The following is a 21,028-nucleotide window of genomic DNA, read 5'->3' on the forward strand; positions in this document are numbered from 1 at the left end:
TGGCATCGTTGAATAGTGGTGTTACTCAACCAAGGCCGCATTCGACAGTGGTAACCTCGGCCACAATTTTTTAATCAACAATAAGGTTTCATACTTCTAATGCCATCGGTTGCTTAGTTAGCCATAACTCGGCACGGTTAGTCGTTTATACATCGCAAGCCTCGTTCAAATGCACATGAAAAGCGTGTGCAGTCAACTGTGACTGCCGTTGAATTTGAGTTGGTGGGTAAATTGAATGAAGTGGCTTTACCTAATTAAGCGAAGTGGCTGCTAATCGCCTTAAAGTGTTCAGTGGTGAATGTCCAAGGCCGTTCCTTGTTCTAGCCCGAGGGCTTTTAAAGTTTTCAGCCTCGCCGTTGCGTCTCGCACAGTCACGTGACTCACAGAGCGCGATTAATTCCACTCCACTCTTATATCCGGGTAATATTAAGTCGTGCACTTGACGGTGTTAAAAACTGCTTGAAGAAATGTGGATACGGGTTTACTGGAGAGGTCATAATAACGTTACAATATTTATGATCCATGCCCACATAATCTGCTGAAATGCAGTCATTCTGTACCACTTTGTGGGCAGAAGGATCACGCATTAGTAGTTTGATGTCATTCATAAAGACACTGAACACAAAATTCCTGTCGAAAAATGCAAGTTGCTGTTGTCATCATAGGTGCATCAAGAAAGATAGTTTAAAACATAAACAGTCAACTTTGCATCACAATGACGTCTAAATATGCGTTTCATTTACATTTGACATATTTGAACCATGGCGTTTAAATGCAAAGAATAAATAGTTCAAATAAATCAATAGGATTTATCCACCATTGCTTCATGTTTATCTGCATATTATTACGTAAAACAAAAAAGAATTGCACCATTATGTAGAGTCTGCTGCAAATATAGTCCAAAATTGTTTAGTTTTGCATGCGTCCTAAATAAGCTTTCCACACTTAAACCGGTTACGATAATACTGAAAAAAGATGGTTTTCTTGGACAAATGAACTTTTTAAAGTTACGCAACCCCATTAAAAGGTGTACCATGGGATGTGGTATTAACTAATGTAATACAGTATTTTGAACGTTTTAAACTGTCGGTTTTGTAAATTTAGTTGGATTTTGTAATTACTCTATAGTGGTAAGATGGTAACCTGTAGAGTGTAGACTGTTGAGCAATATTTGCACTCTGAACCACAGTTGCGTTTTACAGTTTAAACTGGCCCTACAACACGTGCAAGTAACATCACGTCGATGTTCCACTGTGTGACACTGACCACAACAAAATCGATAAAGTATTGTGTCGTTCGGGTTTAGTGCGTGTTTAATCATGCTCCCTTTGTTTAGCGGTCGCTGCCCTGACAGAAACAGCGTAAAATCGGTTTAATATTTATACAATAGCAGATGTCATTCCAATACATATGCGTTTATATTTTGTATTTTCCGTTAGAAACTTACGAAAATGTTGACGGCTAGGACTATTATGTTTGGCGTGAAGGGTTGTAATACAACAACATGATCACTATACACCAGGCCTATTGAAGGCGCCATACCAAATCAGCCGGTCACCAAGCATTCACCACCATATGGCAAGGCGTAGGCTAGAAAAATCTAGCCTGTGGTGGAATTTAAACCAACGACAGGAGTCTTTCCGGGATATATTGAAGTGCAACATATATATACCTAATGTTGAAACCTTACAAACTTTAATATTGGTTTTACACATAACCTTTTTTATCTGTGACCGCGTCATGTGTTACTCAAACTCGTTAAACGTGATGTAATGTTTGTGGAGGAAATTTATGTCTCAGTGACGTTTGACTTGTCGCGCACCACTGCACACAGCATTGGTGCCTCCAGATTTTGGGTAAATATGGCGACAAACGCTTTCAATCCTTTCTATAAACCAAACAATATAACTGGAAACAAATAATGTTTTGAGGCGGATAATACAACTCGGGTTGCAATTATTATGTCCTTAGTGAAATGTTTGCAATTATTAGGCACTATTAATCCTGCTTTTTTCTTTGTTAGTTTACTTTTGTCCCATATCAAATGTATTGCGAAAAGTTGCTTAGCGAATCGCACCCAACAATGCTGCCCAAGGCATTGTTTATTGAGGAACGCGATTCAACATTGATACCTTGTAGCACATAAATCACAGTTCGCTAATCCCGAATAAGTGTTTTACCAAATCAGCAACACTTCCATGTTTGAAAGAAAATCATGATTCGCTAACACGTGTTTTACAGGCCTGGAAATGCTGTATGTTGTTTATAACGTTCCTGCAAATGTACATCCTAAGTTTCTTGCCTTGTGTAGTTTTAAGCCACAGCACTCAACGCATATTTGTGGCCAGAAATACGCAAAAACTATCTTGTTGTCAATAAGTTTGTTTATCAATATGACACAATTCATTGGCCAAAAGTGTTGTCTGTTTGAAACAGTTTTTCTTTTCATTTCAAGACAGAAACATTGTCATCAATTATTTTCATCGTCTTGTGTTTTTATCGGGTAAACCACGGTCCTTTAAATTTCAATCAGGCAACCAATATCTAGTTTCGTTATCTTCTCTATCTCTTCCCGATGTCTGTCAGCGGCAACACACTCTAAATCAGTGTTTCTTAACCTTTTTCGCACTCGTACCCTTTGAGCTTTCATAAAATTTTCTCGTACCCCTTTCAACAATGGCCGACGAAAGTAAATATAATTGTAATAATAGGAATTAAACTTAGTGTATTTATAACTTGGGTGTTGAATGCATGCATGCATGAAAACACTATTGTAAGTAGGACAAAACTAACCCGTTCTAGATATATAACAAAGTAACTTGTTACGCATTCTTCATAAATATGCTTATAATTAAATAGCATATAATTTCACCCTGCATGTCGTACCCCCTGCTTTGATGCTTCGTACCCCCAAGGGGTACACGTACCCCTGGTTAAGAACCACTGCTCTAAATCGATCAACTTCACTGTTTTCCTTTATTTCTTGCAATTTATTGATCCACTTTGCTTGTGTATTCTTGTGTTAATAGGAAGCATGATTTTGGGGGCTTATATGAAACAAAACATTGTTGTACTTTTGTTTTCTGCCTCATTATGATAAAAATGGATTGAATCTATTAGCATAGAAAACTGAAGCTTTCCGTACACTTAAATTTGTCTGTGTTTTTCATCATGCAATGTTAAAAACATCACATCTGCAACTTGAATCGTCTACATTGAAGGCGCTTTGGTCCAGGACAATTTCTGCATAAGCACAGTTTTCATATTTTTAACTAATAGCGAGAACGGATGATAGCTCACTGCACCAGACGTTTTCACTGTTGCCAGTTGTGCTACTTTGACGCGAAGTGTTTGTTTGTTCACACCGATTCGTGACAACCTTAATCTTGTGTCACACCAGACAACCGGATGTTTACTGAAATTAACAAACTTAGACTTGCCTTTCTCACCTCGCTTTGCTGCCACTAAACAACTGCTGCAAGAGACATTTAGCTGCTAGTGATATTTGTTACACTTTATAAACGGGTTTGGGCCTTTTTCCGATTTAAAAATGTTTATATTTTTTGAAGCAGTATTTTATGCAGCATTACAAAATTACCAGCGAAATTTCAGAATTTGGACATGAAAGGTTTAACGGCTTACCTCATGCTCTTGTTCCATTAGCAAGTGGCGATTACGATATCGTCGTAAATCTTGCTGCAAAATGCATAGAGGCGGTGACTTGTGATTAAAAGGTTTGCGATCTTTGCTGAAAGGCGTATTAAAGGGAGCCCAAGGGTCATGGCCATTCCAAAATTTCAAAACTACATTTTTGTACCATAAACCGGTGTTTTAAACCAACTTGTGTTTAGACTACATTTCGACCCCTTCTAAAAAAGAGTTTCTGGCTGTGCCTCTGGTTAAATGCAAGCGTTTCAGGCTTCCATTACTTAGCGCTAAAACACACCCCTCACGGGACTTTTAAGTGATAACCCAGCTGCTTTACGAACTTAAAAAAATATCAATTTATTTGTTGATCCAAACACGAACACGATTTTCACAAGTCATCGACAAAGATATGATTGATGACAATTTACTGTTCCACTCATGTTAATACCATATTTCACCTATTGTCGGATTATATGACGCCGATTGGAATCAAATTCAACCCTCGAATTGTGTGAAGATGACGTCATCCATTGAAAGCATGTAGACTGACGCCTTCGGCCCGTTGGGCATTTTCTCCTTCCGTTAAGCGGATGGACAGTTGTCTGTGGGTCAAAACAACTGACCCCACGCAAAAACGCAGTTGTTTCTAAATGTCAACGATGAATGTTGCCTTGGCATTTCCCCAATATGAAAATAAGCAACCTTATTTCACAAGCACAGTTTGAAATTTTTAATCACAGGCTTCATTAAATTGTCCGCTGTATAGCTATAAAATAGAAATATAAAATTGAATGAAAGACGTTTTTTGTCGTTTTTACAACTGACTTCTTGATAAATAGATTTATAAGTTACATGTCCTACTACTTTGGAGCCTGGACTATGCGTCGAATGCAGGCAATTGAAGATATAGCTGGATAACCGAATCACGCTCGTATTTTGAAATGTTTTCTATTAATTTTTCGATATTTTTGACTAAAAAGAGAGCAACCGTTGAAACTGTAAAGTTTAAAGCATGAATTGTACCACAAATGTATTGAGATTTCATGTTTAAAGGCTCAGTGCTTCGACTTCCTAAAATCTGATTTTCAAATCCGATTGTAACAGCCGCTAGACTTAAACGGATTACGTCATAATACAGTCAACGTCAGCTGTGTGGAATTCCGACGATTTATGGCTTGAGTGAATTGCTGGTTAAAACCATTATTATTGTTCTTTGACAGAAAGTGACACAAATTCAACGTAATATTTCGCATAACGGACCAAAATTAAGCACTTTGTCAAGGAAAGGATAATTTTAAACCAAAACACATTGCTCCTAATTCTAAGCAAAGACTTATTCTGTATGAAAAAGTTCGAACTGGTTTGTAATGCAACATTTTTAGAAGGAAAAACGATTTTTTTACCAAGGTAAAACGTAAATGTGCTGTACAGTTTAATTTGATCTCAGTTGACTGTTGTGTTTTTTGCTGCTTTTCCATGATATGTAGACTCGTCCTGGTGGGTGGTTCCATCTGTCATATCTTGACGTTGCGGTTTTTGCAACAAGTGTCTTATCTCTCAAGAGTCCAGAGCGAACACAAAGACAATAGTTCTCTGTCGCTCTGCCAGTTGTGACATCATAGTTGAACCGCCTTCAAAGAATATATCTAACGTTGCTTCAGAACTTAAAGCTGTAATTTTATTCAAATGAAAGGTTTTTTGAATCTTTAAAAAAGCTGTATTCACACAGTGATTTATGACTCATGTGAATTCAACACATTGTCTAAATTGTTTTTTACAGTTCGACTTCGATATTAGCGAAAGTTTTTTTGTTTTGTTTTTATTATTTTTTGGTATTAATATTATAATCTTGATTCACAAAACGACGCACTATAGCTGCTGGATGTCATAAGTGTAATAGATTTGTTCTTTTTATTCTCTGGCGAATTGTAGAATAGGTGCATTGTCATAATGCAAGCGTAATTGTTACGTGTTCAATCCCCTTTCACACGTGACAATGTCACAATTCACACGTCATAAGCGCAGTGATCGATAATCTTTATGACGTGATAAATGAATCGTAAATGTAGAAATCTTTTGTTTTAAACCGGTGAGTGGGACGCCCAACTTAACACTTGGTACGTCGCACCGCTTGCAGTGTGATTTCAAGAGGTTTTTATTGCCCTCACTTGACACAGTTGGAAGCTCACAGGTGTGAAATAATACAAAGCACCTAGACAATTTTGAGTAGTGCGTTGTTGTAACTACTTACAATTTCCGAACTTGCTGTAATTTGCTTTTAGGAGTTAAAGCCTCCTTTAGATTAGTGCTCGCCAAGTTTGTGTTGTTTCTAACTTACTTAAAGTACATCACCATGATCGGTTATACGCCAAATGATTGGGCGAAACAGATTTGATGCTCCTTAAAACAACGACACAGCTCACTCAACAAAATGTTCTTGTCTAAGTTGAATCTTAATGCGACTAAATATTAATGCATTATTGATATCACCATGTATTGTTTCGTGACAAAGCATAACGAAACGGCGATTTTAAAACAAGCACCTAGTCCTAGCCCATCCCAAAATTAAAATTGTCTTGCCAAAATTGTTTGAATTTCGACTCATTTTAATACATTATTCGTATCACCGTGCTTTGTTCCGTGACAATGCATAAATAAACGACGATTCAAGACCGAAGCTTACCTTGTTTCTAACAAACAATTGGCGTGTCAAATTTGTTTAAATTTCGACTTGATCTTAACTCATTACCCGTGTCATGGTGCTTTGGTATTGTGACGATTGTCATTCGAATTTAAAACCAAACTCCAACCCATCACGATAATGGTTTTATTCTGTGCCATTCCTGTTCTTTCGTGGCGCGCTCCAGCGTTCATGTATTGAGAACTGGCTGAGTAAACGAGCTCATGCGTGCTATCCTGGCTGTACGACACAATTACAAGCGATCAGCAACGCCCGAAGCAGCACCGCTCTCTCACTTCGGCCGTGTTTTGTCAATATTTGCTTGCTCCGCGCATAATCCGAATTATCCTTGTTCTTGCTCAGTCCTCTCCCACTTAAACCTCCTCTTTACTCTCCAATCCTTCAACAATCCTGCCAACAAAGAAAGCTTAATGCTTGTTTTTGTGAAAAAAGTATGTTACTTTTCTTTTTCAGTAAACAATGTTTCTCATTAGAATTTCATTGAAGCCACAGATAATTGTGTAAATGCAAAAATAGTGTAAGACCTAAAAAAGAAAACTACATTATTAGGAAAACATTTAAGAAAAGAAACACTACATTATTAGATAAAGCTCCATGCACAGAATCAAAAAAAAAACAGTTCAAACCACAAAACGTTGAATCTTGTGTATCAGAAGTACATGTGATTCCATCACCATATTTTACCCTTTTACTTAAACTGTTAAAAAGTTTTTGATCTAAAAGTTGTCTTGTTGTGTAATGCAATGGTCAAAACACTGTTTTATGTAAGGAGAGTTACCACTTATTAGTTCTGTAACTACAAGAAACTTGAATAAGCTGTTGGTATCATTAGGCTTGAGTCATTGTCTTTAGTTTCAGTCCGTACCTTCAGGTTCTAATGTTACAAATAAGGAAATTGCAATTGTAGCCATCTGTTTGTTCTGTGTAACCAGAGAAGCACAAACATTTGAACAAGTTGACAGTTTCTTAATTTAGTTCACCACTACACTATTACTTCTACCCATTGAGTGTTCTATTCTGTTAAAAAGACTTTTCGATGTTCAGTTTATAGCTACATACTGTACAGTACAGCCAAATGTAAACAATTTTGCCTTCTTATCTTTTACCCCAAAGCCATGTATTTGATTTACCTATAGTTGAGAGCCCTTATTCTAGGCAATATTGGGTACAATGTCCAATGGTACACAGACCAGTTTCTAAATCTTGGTCATCTTTTTTACATCTGGAATATTCATTAAAAAATGTATTTCAATTGTTATGCTTGTGTTAAAACTGTTGCGAATGTTGTACTTATAACTAAGTGTTTGTTTCATTTCAGGTCCAACATTTCAAATCGAAGCAGAAGCAACCGGGCATTGTCTGACAGTGATGGACACCCCGGCGCTGACATCATCACCCAGTCTGGCTGTTGTGAGCAGTTGCAATGCTGAAGATGATTCACAACTATGGGCATGGGTCTCCAACCAACAGATCATAAACGAAAGGACTCAAAAGTGCATTCAAACTAACGGGACAACCTCTGGTTCACTGGTGGTCGTTGCCGATTGTGATGAAACGTTGCCGATTGTCTCTGCTCAACGCTGGAGCTATGATAAGTTGACATCATCTTTGTCTGATTCCTTTCGTTATTTGGATTCTGAGACGGGGACAATCACTCTGTTGTCATCATTGAGCCACTGGATGGCCAAAGTTGATGAAGGAACAACGGACCTCACAGCAATGCAAGGTTTGTTGCATTCTGTGCACGAATAATAAAACTCTGACATGTTGTATCAATAATAATTTGTAGTAAGTTGTGAATTGTGCAGAAACAGTTGTCTGAAAAATTGGTATGTTGTTTTTGTGCCATTTCTGGTAAATATCAGATTAGAGTGAAAAATTACACAAATTATGATTCCAAATGGGAGAACCATAATTACCCTCTATTTTTAAATCAACCAATCATATTTTTAATTCTTTTAATTGATCTTTTTTGGATGTATTGAGTTGAGTTAAGTTTATTTCACTTATGCAAAATTATTTTCTAAGTATTAGTGACTTTGATTGAATTTGTCCTACCTACATTTTTTTTCTTGTTTAAAAAACTTAATGTGATTGGAAAATTCCAAACTTACTTTTTATAGGTTGGCCGTGTAAGAATTCACCCACATCTCCTGAAAATGGCGATGTCACATGTTCACTGGGTTCCTACCAAGGCTCTGAATGTTTTTTCTCGTGTGAATATGGATACAGACTCCCTCCCAACGCAATCTACCCAGCGGTGTGCATGAGAAACGAAATGTTTAACGCCACATCCACCACATGCCAGCGTATGTATCCATCTCATGTCAATCTTATCTTATTGCTTCAATAAACACCTAGGCAATAAATTGAGAACGAAATAAAGAAGAGCATTAAGTTTTAAATGAAATGCTGGAATAAGATTTGTTTGTAAAATGACAAATGGTATCATTTTATTTAGGTTTTTAAATTATTTAAAAATTTGTGACTCACAGTATTTTCAGTGGCTTTGCAACGCTTTTGTATGTTTCATTTTACAACAATATTCCAATACATTTTTTCTTGCGGGACTATGTTTATTCAATAAAAATTAATGATTGTTAAACAGAAATGTTCCATTAAGGCTATTAGCTGTGGGGGGAATTACAAATAAGAATGTATGTATTTTGTTCACATAAACGTTTAACCTTTAATGACTAGCAACGTTTTTAGTAGTTTCATAATTTTCTTTTTTGTAGCAATACAAAGCACTCTTTATTTTACTTGACCCTGCAAAACTGTGACAATGTGAAAATACTGACCACCAATTTTTCTCTGCTCAGATAAAATGCGTAAATTATTGATGCATGTTTGTGCAGGAATTGTATGCAGCCCCGCATTATCAACGCTCGAACACGGCGAGGTTTCTTGCTCCAATTCCAACTTTGTGGATTCAAGTTGCATATTTCGATGTGACGCTGGCTACATCCTCAGCAGTTCCAATATACAAAGCATCTGTCTAGACACCGGAGACTGGGACAATTTTCCTGCCCCTACCTGTCAAAGTGAGTTCAAAATTTTTACTGTTTCTTCTCATAATGTGATGTATTTTCACAGTTACACCGAATGATGAGTTATGTTACCAAGGACATTTAATAATATTGTAAAGAAGATTTTCTACACAACTTACAGAGAAATATGTTTCAATTTACTACTTACATACTGCACCCTTGCCCTTTTTAAGTGGCCAAAATAAATATCTTTGGTGTGTGAAAATTATTTAATTTGTTCAGAACAGCAAAATAATTATGACTTTAATTCCCAAACATTTTTTTCTCAGTTGAACTATGAAACAGTTGTTACTATAAATCTTCATGCTTGCATTAACCTTTCACATACATGAATTATGTACTAAAGTTTATTTGTTAAAAAACATTAATAATGCAACAATTTTAATTCCTTTTTTAGATTTTTTTGGAGTGAAAATTTGCCTAGTCACAAATCCCATCTTTCCATTACTGAATTTTCAGAACCATTAGTCATTACTTGGTTGTCAGACAACAAAAAAAGTCATTTGATTCTCATTTGTTTGCTTGACCTGCGGTGGTTGTTGGTCATTGGGCCTGTGGCTTAAACAAACAACTGCCCGTGACATTTTCATCTTCCAACAAGTCTTACATATGTCTGGAATTTCAACCACGTTAATATGCTTGCCTCGTCCAACTTTGCGAGTAAAATCTGTCATTTTAAGTGACTTTCTCATTACCAATGAGTGGAATTCCGAAGCAGTTAAACTCTAAAAGTCTTGTTCGCAAAACTAGCAAGAATTCTGGCTTGTCATGCCAAGTTTTTTGTGTTGAATTGGAAATACATTAAACCTTGCTTAGCCCGGATACTGTTAATCCAAATTTTCTAAAACTTGCAGTACAAATGATTTTTAATAAGGTTTTAACTATTGGACAATGGTTAATCCAAATCTTTGCCTAATCTGGACAATTTTTTTTGTCCAAACGGGTTTGGATTAACCAAAGTTTGCTGTATTACTAAAATCAAATCAGAGTTAGTGTTTCTTAAGTCTTGGGTTTTCAAATCTATTTTGTCAAAGGACACCCATAGGTAAAAACTTCTCTTGTCATCAAACACAGTACACAATGCCAGCACAGGCCAGACCCAGCAGTGATGTTTTCACTAACAAAGCATGAGTCGAGTTGTAAATGGAATTTCTGTTATTTTTGTAAGTCGACTCCTGCTGCCATGTCAGTTGTGTGTAAAAGTATATTCCCACTTCAAGGAGTTGCTTGTGTTTTGTACCTGTTGGCTGATGTTATCACTAGACACATTGCAATCTGTGTGGGTCTGTTTTCACTTCCCTCTGCCTAAATACTTGCTTTGTGAAAATGTTTGTTTGTTTTTCATTGTATATACAATGTGATATCTTGTAATCATAAATACAGCCACATGTGTCTATTGCATGGTTAGGTATTAAGATATCTCAAAGCCTCTTCTCAAAAAAATTCACATAGAGCATATTATTCAAATGGAATCAAACATAAACATTTTTTTCATTTTCCTATTTGGCAGAACTTTTGCAAAGGATAGCAATTGTCAGCAGGCATGAAAATACAATCCCCTTGCTAGTTTAAGTTCGCCTTCATACTGTATAAAAATGTGTAAACCTAATTATTTGCTTTCAAATTTACATTTTTTCTACTTTGTATTGCAGGAAGCCCTTGTACTCCTGACATAGTAACACAAGGAATAAGTAATGGGGCTGTAAACTGCTCGGATGGCAGTTTTTATCAGTCTGTTTGCAAATACAGTTGTAACAAGGGTTACAAGCTAACTGGTTCTTCCACAAGAGAGTGTCTTCAATCAAAAGAGTGGGATAATAATCAACCTGAATGCACCAGTAAGCAACCTGGCATGTTTAGTCTAACTTAGACAGTTGAAAAACTTCCTCGGTAGTATGAGTATGAGGTGTTTTCACAATTATTATGCAAATAAAGATATATCTTGCTGCAGTATTTGAATAATCATGAAATTCAGTATCTTTGAATATGAATTTAGCAGAGGGATATTCCTAACTCAACAGTTTAATAAATTTATTTTTAGTACTTAACAATATTGCAAAAATTCATCACTTTGTCTCCCTAAAATTGACAAATTTGTCGGAAGGTGTCAACTGTTTCTTAAAATCTTGTTTTCTGTGTTTTTAATATATGACCTCAAAAAACCTAAACTTTTAAACCTACAACCGCTTCCAGAAATACAATGTCCCATGCTGGCTTCACTGAGTCATGGAAGTATATCATGTGGAGATGGTCAAAACTTCGAATCGGTTTGTCGATATTCTTGTGATACTGGTTACATCTTGGATGGCAGTAGTACAACTGTGTGCAACCATGACCAAACTTGGGGAAGTCCCCCTCCTACATGCACCAGTAAGCAACTGATGTTCAGTGCAATGCTTATGGTCTCAAATTTGTAGCAAAGACAACATATTTTATATCTTTGTACAGTCCTGTAAAACACAGTCTTAAAGTGTTGTGGTTTTCTTGTTTTTTGAACAAGATTTCACAAAAAAGTTCTCCTAATAATTTTTTTTATTTGCTTATCCTAAATTTACATATTTTAAGCTTTTTATGTGTGCAGTTTTGTGGGTTTTTTTGTTCTTTAGCTGATTAACTTAACTTTGACACACATTTCTGATTCATAATAAATGAGTAATACAGATTTTTTTATTATTCTAGATTATTATAATCATTTATGTTTCTGTGGAAATTGCAAGTTTTACAAAAACAACTTTTTTACAGGAATATCGTGCAGCCAGCTAACTCGTCCTTCTTATGGTTCTGTTATTTGTTCTGATGGAAGCTTTTTTGGTTCCCGATGCAGTTATTCATGCAACACAGGTTATAAAGTGAAGGGAGAATCCACACTGACATGTACAGTGGATGGGTGGGACCATGGATCACCAGAATGCATAAGTAAGTCATTCACATTATTATTCCCTTGATTAATGCAGTTGTTCACAACCTTGGTATGTGTACCACTGGTTGCACCAGTGCTTTTTTTGTGGTGCACGAGGAGCTATCTGTGATAACTAATTGATCTGATTCAAAAGTTGCAACTGCTCAAACTGTTCAGCCCTGAATTTGGGTAAAACCTGTAAATTAGACATTTTTGCACAGCAATCTAGTTGCTGTTGTTAAAATTCATTGATTATCAGATACATTATTAATAGACTTTGTTTTAGTTTGTGACAACTATTAGAAAACAGCCTATAAACTTTAATAATTTTGAAGTTGGCCATGTGTTGAAGTTACATATATATATATATTCCACTTAGGTATTACACATCTTCAGTACATTATTCAAAGATAAATTTAAGGAACAAAATGTACCAATGTGACATAAATCTTCTTAAATGTTTTTTACTACTGTTTTGAAAGCTGTTTTTTTACACCATATTAAGCCTGCTTATAAAAATAAACATTTTTCAGGGATTGAATGTTCCCCAAGCCTTCGAGCACCACTCAAAGGTGAAATCCAGTGCACAGACGGGGCATTCTACAATTCCCATTGTCAATTCTCATGTAACAATGGTTATCGCATCAATGGGTCAGAAACTGTTGTGTGTCAGACCAATGGATGGAATGAAACATCGCCAAAATGTGAAAGTAAGTTGGGATTTTATTTTTGTGACAGTTGGAGATTACTGAACAAATTTGAACTTGTGTGCAACACTGATACTAAGCTTCTATCTGCAAAATTTTGGTAGTTTTATGTATTAAAAACAACAATATGACAATAAACTAAAATAATGTTGTAAAATAAAGAACTGCAACACACCTTTTTTGACTAAATTTAAATTTTACATTTTGTGGTTAAATTTTTGAGAAAGCAGAAATTGACAATTAAGTATATTTAGAACTATTTATTTCCAGTTTAAAATCTGTTAGCTTTATCTGGACAAATTTATTTGTCTAGAATTACAACATATTTAGTTTTAAATAAATATTGTTGTGTCTTGTGTGTTAATAAATTTTGCACATTTCATTTTGAATTTTATTTTTCTGGTATGGGCCAAAGAGAGCAAGCAGGTGTTTTTCTAAAATACAAAACAAAAGTTAATGTTTAATTGTACGCAGTTGGGACAAAAATATCATTAGTCTACGCCACATATTAAACATTACAAGGTTGTAACCAATATTAGCTGATGACCTCATTATCTCTGTTCTTTTCTCATAAGCCAATAAATTACTCCCCGAGAATGTCATTTACAAACCACATGAGGATTATGGCAAGTGTGTGACTCACATACGCCATCTAGTGTTTGTCTAATCATCTGTGATTTTGCTCAAATAAACAGAAATAATAAAACAATTGTCAACATCCAGTTTACCTTATAGTTTCAGTGAAGTCACATTGAAGGCAAATTAATTCTGATAATCATGTACAACTATATTTCCATTTAAAAACATTGCAGTTGCATGGGTTGATGTATTCCTTTGGCAGTCAAGTTTTACAAAAAAATCATTTTACTTTACTTTGTTATTTTTTTGCTTTGGCACTTACAACTTAAACAAGTGATTTACAACATTTTTCGATGAATCCCTCCCTTGAAAATTCAAAATAATTATGGATTTGGGAGTTTAATTTTACAATATTTGGTGATGTTTGTTTGTGTGTTTTTTATAGTTAGTGCTTGCTGTTGTGTTTTACTGCAATTATGGAGTTTAATTTACATTTTTAATTTTGACAGTTACCACTTGTCCTGAAATTGCAAAACCACGCAACGGCAAAGTTTCATGTGTGGAGGGGAACCAGTACAAGTCGTACTGCTTCTTCAGTTGCAGAGAAGGTTACGTTAAACAAAATCCTGGCGATGACACTGTTACACCGGCTGTATGCAGAGCAGATGGAACGTGGTCAAGGGAGCCATTTGCATGCAAACGTACGATGTTTTTGTTGGTTTTTAGGATGTGCGCAAGCCCTGGTGTTTTTGCTTTACTTTATTTTCCTTTCTCATGCATGTATACTTTTGAAATTTTTACTTGCTTAATTGGATGAAGTTTTAAGAGCTGGTTTGTGCTGATCTAAATGTTGCTGTGTAATCAGTTTATTGGATCAACCATTTTTGGGTGATTTGATTTTAATTTTTGGACAGACAATAATGTACATCAGTGTTAAACTGAAGATACTTGCACAAAGGAAAATAGTTCTGTGGGGTTACGGGGGTTATTCAAATTTGAACCATACATTCATTGTTTGTTTTTTTATTGCAACAAATTTGGAATAGTTTTTTTCTTCAACAAGAATGTACTCAATGCTTGGTTTCTAAACATTTGAAAATTGTAAAACAATTGGCAAAGGTCATGTTGCACAAATAGTTTGCCTGTCTCATCGTTGTTGAACTCACAATTTGCAAATTTATCAAAACTCTAAACACGAAATTAATTGTTGCAGGAATCAAATGCAGACAGTTGAAGAATCTTAAAAGAGTCCAAGCAACGTGCACAGACGGCTACAACTACAATTCCAACTGCTCATTCAAGTGCCAGGAGGGCTTTAACTTGTACGGAGCATCCGAAACAACATGTGGTATCAATGGATGGGACGCACAAACTCCAAGATGTGACAGTAAGTTGTAGATTGATTGGGTTAAATTAAAGTTGGATCAATTTAAAAATCCAGTTTTGACATTATTTGAGAGATTATTTGTTAAGTTAGAAATAAGGATTAAGACATTGTTGCAATATGAAAGAATCAAGTTAATTTTGTGACTAGTATTTCAACCTATTGGTATAATTAACTGGATTAGGTCATAATCTTTTGTTTTTTTTAGTAAATGGCTTTATGATTTCTGTGCACTTAAACAGATAAAATGATTAATCATTAGTGATGGGACGAAACCAGGTTTTGAAGCGAGTACCGATACCGAGTACGAGTACCACATGTATATACCTTCGATACCGAGTACCGAGTACGATTACCGAGTACTTAAGTCTAGTGTTGTACTTAGTTGTATATCATTGGCTAATTTATCTGCCATGGTCTGGGTACAGGCGTGCACTCACACATGCCGAAAAATGTAATGACCATGTGATAGCGAAAAAGATATACGTAAACTGGTGGAACTTTTTTCCACTTTTGTGCTGTCCGAAGCAAATATTGGCATAAAGTTGCCCGTATTCTTATGGTGTAAATCGGCCTTCGGTACTCGCACGTTGGTATCGAAAACTGAGACAAAATATTTCGATACCGAGTACGAGTATCGATACCACTGAAATCGTTCGATACTGGGTACCGGGTACCGGGTACTCGTCCCATCACTATTAATCATCAATAAAACTGTCACCAAGTTGAAAATAGTTTATAGTTTTAAGTTAAGTTTCTTTATGTTTAATTTCTTCTATTCAGGGTTAATCTGCCCTTCACCTGTGCAACCAGCTAACGGTCTCATCGAATGCACCAAGAGAGGGAAACTTACCTGTATATATTCATGTGAAAGTGGCTTCAGGTTGATTGGAAACAATGTAACATCATGCAAGAGTGATGAAACGTGGACAAATCCTCAAACTCCAACATGTCAACGTAAGGTTTAAACTTTTTCGGCACTTGATGAAAGTTCAACATTTGCCCGTTTTTTTTTTCATGTTAAAAAATGATGAACCCAGGGTTCCCGCTGGTATAGAAAACCTGGAAAGGTTATGGAATTTAAATTTGTATTTTGGAATAGTTTTGAAAAAAGCCAGCTTTTGCAAAAGTCCTTAAAAAATGATGGAATTTGGCACCGGTTTTACCCTGAAATTGCCGGATAGAGAAGGGAATTTCAAATGACATAACGTTTGCATATTAGTTGCAAGTATGGTAAATTGGCTACAAATACCAAAGCCTCTTTCCTAGTTTTACCTTGGGAATAGCTCGATTTTTTTCGATTCAGGTTATGGAAATTTGTTGTTGTTTTTTTCTTGAAAAGTTTTGGAAAAGTCATGGAATTTATCAACGAAATTTGCACGGAAACCCTGTGCAGTGTTTTTTTCAGGTGTTTTGGGGGACCGAAACAAATTTCTCCAGCGGTTTCCCAAAATTTGGACTTATGGCTATTTTTTGGTATTTAAATGAACACTTGCGGTCTCTTAAAACTACTTAGCGGTCACCCAAACCAAACCTTAAAAAAAACCTGACCCTGTGAACCTGACATATAATGTTCCAGGCACATGGACATTTTTAATACAACCAGTCTAAACAATTTTAAAATTGCAGACAAGAGAATAGTGAACATTGCTTTCAAAATTGGAAATTTTGTTGATGGAATTTAAAAACTTGTAGTACGAATAACAACTTTCTGTTTCAGGCATCAGATGTTCAGAGTCAATCACAGCACCGACACATGGAACTTTGAAATGCACTAATGAAGATAAGTTTGGAAGCAAGTGCACATTTTCATGCGACAAAGGTTATTCACTAGAAGGAGAAAAAGTTTTAACATGTAACGAGAAAGGAAATTGGGATCAGACCTCCCCAACTTGCAGAAGTAAGAAACTTTAACTAAAATCTGATTTTGTTATTGGGTTGTTGTAGGCTTCTGACATTCTGCGTAAAAAAATATACAATTTTTACTTTATTATGTATTTTTTTGCTCCCAATCACCCTGTATCTGATTTAGTTCAGTTAAATCATCTACATTTAAACTAAAACATGTTTACCTAATGTATTTGACAAGTTTTTAGTTTTTGTGCTTATACGTATTAGGAAATGAAATCAAAAAATTAGCATATGATCACACATCAAATTATATGTTTTACACTTTTTTGCTCAGGTTCAGTTGGTAATATGTTTCATAAAAAATACTTAAAATATATTTTGATTTCCCTAACTAACATACATGTCAAAAGCAAAATACCTTAAGTAAAAACATTCAAAAAATAAAATTAACAATTTGTTTCAGGAATTTCGTGTCCATCTCTTGACAATCTTGGCAACGGTCAAATTACATGCAATGATAATTTTTTCTACACTTCAACCTGTACATTTTCATGCGGTGTCGGTTACAACTTGATCGGTGCAAAGTCAGCGAAGTGTTTAGTTGACGGAACATGGAGCACCAGATTACCATATTGTGAAAGTAAGTTTTTAAAATTTACCAAAACAATACCAGAAACGAATTAAGCTGTTTGTTCTTGTTTAGAAACATCTATTTATGTACAAATATTTTTTCATGAAACATTTAAATAATTTTAATGGTGAAAATAACGGCCCAACTAGATGTAAAAAGCAGCATGCTTTATTGTTCAAACATTTTGGCAAATGCTCATGCCATCATCAGTGATATGACGGCCACATCAGTTACACCCATTTATCTAAATAATTAAAGTTTCCTTTGGTATATTTTGTAATAAATGTATTCTGTATACACAAGATCCCTGGCAGTTATGTTTTTGAATAAATTACTCATTAAGTCCGTTTTCTTGTACTAAGTGTTTATGAATAAATTTTTAGAATATGTTTTATTTCTGATATTGACAAAACAGAAGCAAGACTCAAGAATATTTAAAAAACTTTGGACTATGATCACTGGTTTTACAAATAATATGTGAAAAAAACTGTTTTAATAAAAATATATATGTTTCCTTTCTTTCAGGAATAACTTGCACTCCGGACTTCAGCAATCCTAGCAACGGCAAAGTTTCTTGTACTGAGTTCAGTAACTATGGCTCTGTGTGTCAGTTTCACTGTCAAGAGGGATTCAGTTTGATCGGGGCATCTCGTACACAGTGTAATACTGATGGCTGGTCGAACACTAGAGCTCCATCATGTAAAAGTATGTAGAGATAAAATTAAATTTGCAAATGTAAAGCATACCTTTGTTAATCGTTTGAATCAAGAAATTTGTGCGGATTATTCGAAGATATGGATTAACCGATGCTGATTAGCCATATCACATTATAAATCATTTGTACCTTAGAGTTTTGCCTGAATTAAGTGAAGATCTGGATTGACCAAATCCAGTTTAATCAAGGATGACTGTATTCTAAGTTAAAGTGCAGGGCTTGAATCACAAGCATAGTCCAAGTACTGTGGATAAACCAGTTCTCTTAAACCTAATTCCTCTTTGGCACCATTCAAAAGTGATACTGCGATTCAATGGGCCTATTTGTGTTCATGTTCAAAGAGTATTGATATAATGCTAGACTCACTTATAGCAAATTACCTATTTATGCAAATCTATTTTTGAAAGCAAATCAGAGAACTTGCCATCACAGTGTAATTTCCTATTCTGGATTCATTGCACCATTCAAGTGTTAGAATGTACTCTAAAAACGTTGACATGATGTTATCAAATTTGAACAGATGGGAAACAAGCAAGCCATTAAATATAGAATTGCTCTAATCTAAAATACAAGTTTAAATCAGTTTAAATCAACCAAATGTGAGATAGTAAACAATATTACTTTTTTTCTGTTTATTACCGGTTCCTAAATAATTACTGTTAAATTTGGGGTCCAAATAAATTGTCACACTCTATTCCAGTGGTTCTTAACCGGTGGGAAATTTAATGTTTTTAGAGTGAAATTATGTGAGTCAGAAGTCACCAAACTCGGGCCCGTGTGTTGAAATTAACCTTTGAAAGTTAATTTAATACAATACTATCCGCAAAACATGTAAGATTAACTTTACCTAGTTTTACAAGGCGCATAAAAATCCAAAAATTGTTTCTTACGTCACAGACATTACTAAAAGTATCAATGACTTTGTTATTGTTTGCGAATAAATGCATTCGATCTGTTGATTGTGATGCAATAAATGACTAATGCGAGCACATGAGATTTTTCAAAATTCCACATGATTTTACTTTCTCACAAAATCACAATTCAAACTAAATAAGATTGCAGTATACCTTTAAGGTCCCGCACAAAAGATCATTATAAAAATAAAGGGGAAAATTTGAACTTGGTGATTTACTTTAGTGGGAAACCACACCAAAAAGGTTAAGAACCACTGCTCTATTCAGTGTTCTGTAAAAGTTTACTTCAGTCATTGTTATAGCCGTGTTTTTGACTGTTTATCCCTAACCCTTATTTCCGAGCGGTTTAGATGATTTGTGCATTCTTTTTTTTTCTCACAGAGATAACTTGTCCTGATGATGGCACGAACATCGAACACGGAACTGAAAGTTGCGATCTCGCAAATGAATTTCAGTCGTCATGCGATTTCACATGCGAAGAGACTTATGAAATGATTGGGGCCCAAAGTAGGTCATGCGGAACAAATGGTCAGTGGACTTCAAAAAAACCGACATGCAAAAGTAAGTTGTTTTTTCTGAAAAACTCGTGTGTTTAATACACACTGCTGCATTAAAAGAAGTTGAATCAAAAGCTAAAAGTATTGTAATATGCACTTTTTTCAGTATTTTTTTATCATGAAAATCAAGGTCGTTTTGTTGTTAAAATGTAAAAGTACCAAGCAAGACTGTAAAGTTATTTGTAGTCATTATATCGCTTTTTGTGACCACAAAAATATTTTGCTTTTGCAAACACAAAATAAAATATATGTCACTCTTTAACAAGAAGTCGTTAATTCTTACTGTGAACTATGTTGTTTTACATTCTATGTGAATAAGAAACTCTTAATGCTCTCAATATTTCTTTTCAAAATGGTTGTGTGTTGACTAATTCTGTTACAATAGCACTGCTGCTTTATTTTAGAAAAATAAATCACACAAAATGTAATTTAGTTTTGTTTTCTTCCAGAAATTGAATGTCCTCACTTGGCACCACTTGAAAATGGCGAAATAATTTGTAAAGATATGACCTACTCACCGACGTCCAGAGCATATATGGATGAGCAGTGTGGATTTAAATGCAACGATGGTTACCAAAGAGCTGGTCCTGGCTTCACCACTTGTCAGGCAAACAAGTCATGGTCACATACATCACCACCTATTTGCAGTAAGAAATTGTATTAATACATTTAATTGCAAAAATAACTAAAATACTACTAAAGATGGAAGCTTATAATTTTGTTTTGTTTTTTCAACATCTGGTATTCATTATTTCAGATAATATATATTTTTCAATAGCAGGTTTTGTAAGCAAAGTTTTCAGTAAAAACATATGTTTATGATGTATTAGTTAGTACAAGACAAAGTTTTTTATCTTCAATACATGCCATATGATCTGTTGAGCTTGTGTTTGTATTTGTTTAAATCATGGCTTATGCAGTTTTCAGGAGATTTAGGCTAAGAAAAGACAAAACATTGTGTTGCCTGGTACTACCAACTATCCTTAAATATTTTGAATTAACATATATCTGTGGAAGTTGGGTAGATTTTTTTATTTTCGTCTTTCAAAACAGTTGTAAGAAAAGGCAGCAAGTTAAATTGATTCATAAGAGCTTGTGTCTGAAACACAACCCATGTGGCAATAATTTTTGTTCCATCAACTTTGACATCAATGATCTGTAATTGTATTATCCCTTTTCACTTGTATGGGTGTTGTGGGGCTTTCTATTGTGAAGTTTTCATACAAAATCATTTGGTGGAAATTTGAGATCCTGGTAACATTGGATATTTAGAATCATATGTCTCTTGTACTTCTACAGCAGAACTCATGTATTTGCAGTGGGTTTGCTTGGTGTGGGAATGGTCAGTAATATTTAGGCAAAACAGAACTTTTGAATATTGTTTGTTGGTTA

General features: G+C 35.0%; 1 protein-coding gene and 1 long non-coding RNA gene across 3 annotated transcripts in view; one reads left to right on the top strand and one right to left on the bottom strand.

Moving 5' to 3' along the window:
* Positions 1-21,028, top strand: part of LOC145224941 (uncharacterized) — a 42,325-nt gene that overhangs the window by 5,819 nt on the left and 15,478 nt on the right. For both annotated transcript variants that reach the window (XM_080091576.1, XM_080091577.1), the window contains exons 3-17: positions 7,668-8,075; positions 8,473-8,658; positions 9,208-9,393; positions 11,052-11,237; positions 11,593-11,769; positions 12,142-12,315; positions 12,832-13,008; positions 14,094-14,285; positions 14,798-14,971; positions 15,752-15,925; positions 16,689-16,868; positions 17,283-17,459; positions 17,976-18,155; positions 19,461-19,640; positions 20,086-20,283. In XM_080091576.1, coding sequence (XP_079947702.1) covers positions 7,668-8,075; positions 8,473-8,658; positions 9,208-9,393; positions 11,052-11,237; positions 11,593-11,769; positions 12,142-12,315; positions 12,832-13,008; positions 14,094-14,285; positions 14,798-14,971; positions 15,752-15,925; positions 16,689-16,868; positions 17,283-17,459; positions 17,976-18,155; positions 19,461-19,640; positions 20,086-20,283 — 2,949 coding nt within the window. The remainder of the gene's footprint in view (positions 1-7,667; positions 8,076-8,472; positions 8,659-9,207; positions 9,394-11,051; positions 11,238-11,592; positions 11,770-12,141; positions 12,316-12,831; positions 13,009-14,093; positions 14,286-14,797; positions 14,972-15,751; positions 15,926-16,688; positions 16,869-17,282; positions 17,460-17,975; positions 18,156-19,460; positions 19,641-20,085; positions 20,284-21,028) is intronic.
* LOC145224945 (uncharacterized) lies at positions 4,731-7,016 on the bottom strand. The gene is made up of 2 exons (XR_013859767.1): positions 6,332-7,016; positions 4,731-5,279 (listed from the first exon to the last, which is right to left on the bottom strand). It is a non-coding gene; the product is annotated as an uncharacterized LOC145224945 (long non-coding RNA).

The sequence above is a fragment of the Phallusia mammillata genome, chromosome 4 (genome assembly GCF_965637545.1).
Source record: "Phallusia mammillata chromosome 4, kaPhaMamm4.hap1.1, whole genome shotgun sequence".
NCBI classification, from domain to species: domain Eukaryota; kingdom Metazoa; phylum Chordata; class Ascidiacea; order Phlebobranchia; family Ascidiidae; genus Phallusia; species Phallusia mammillata.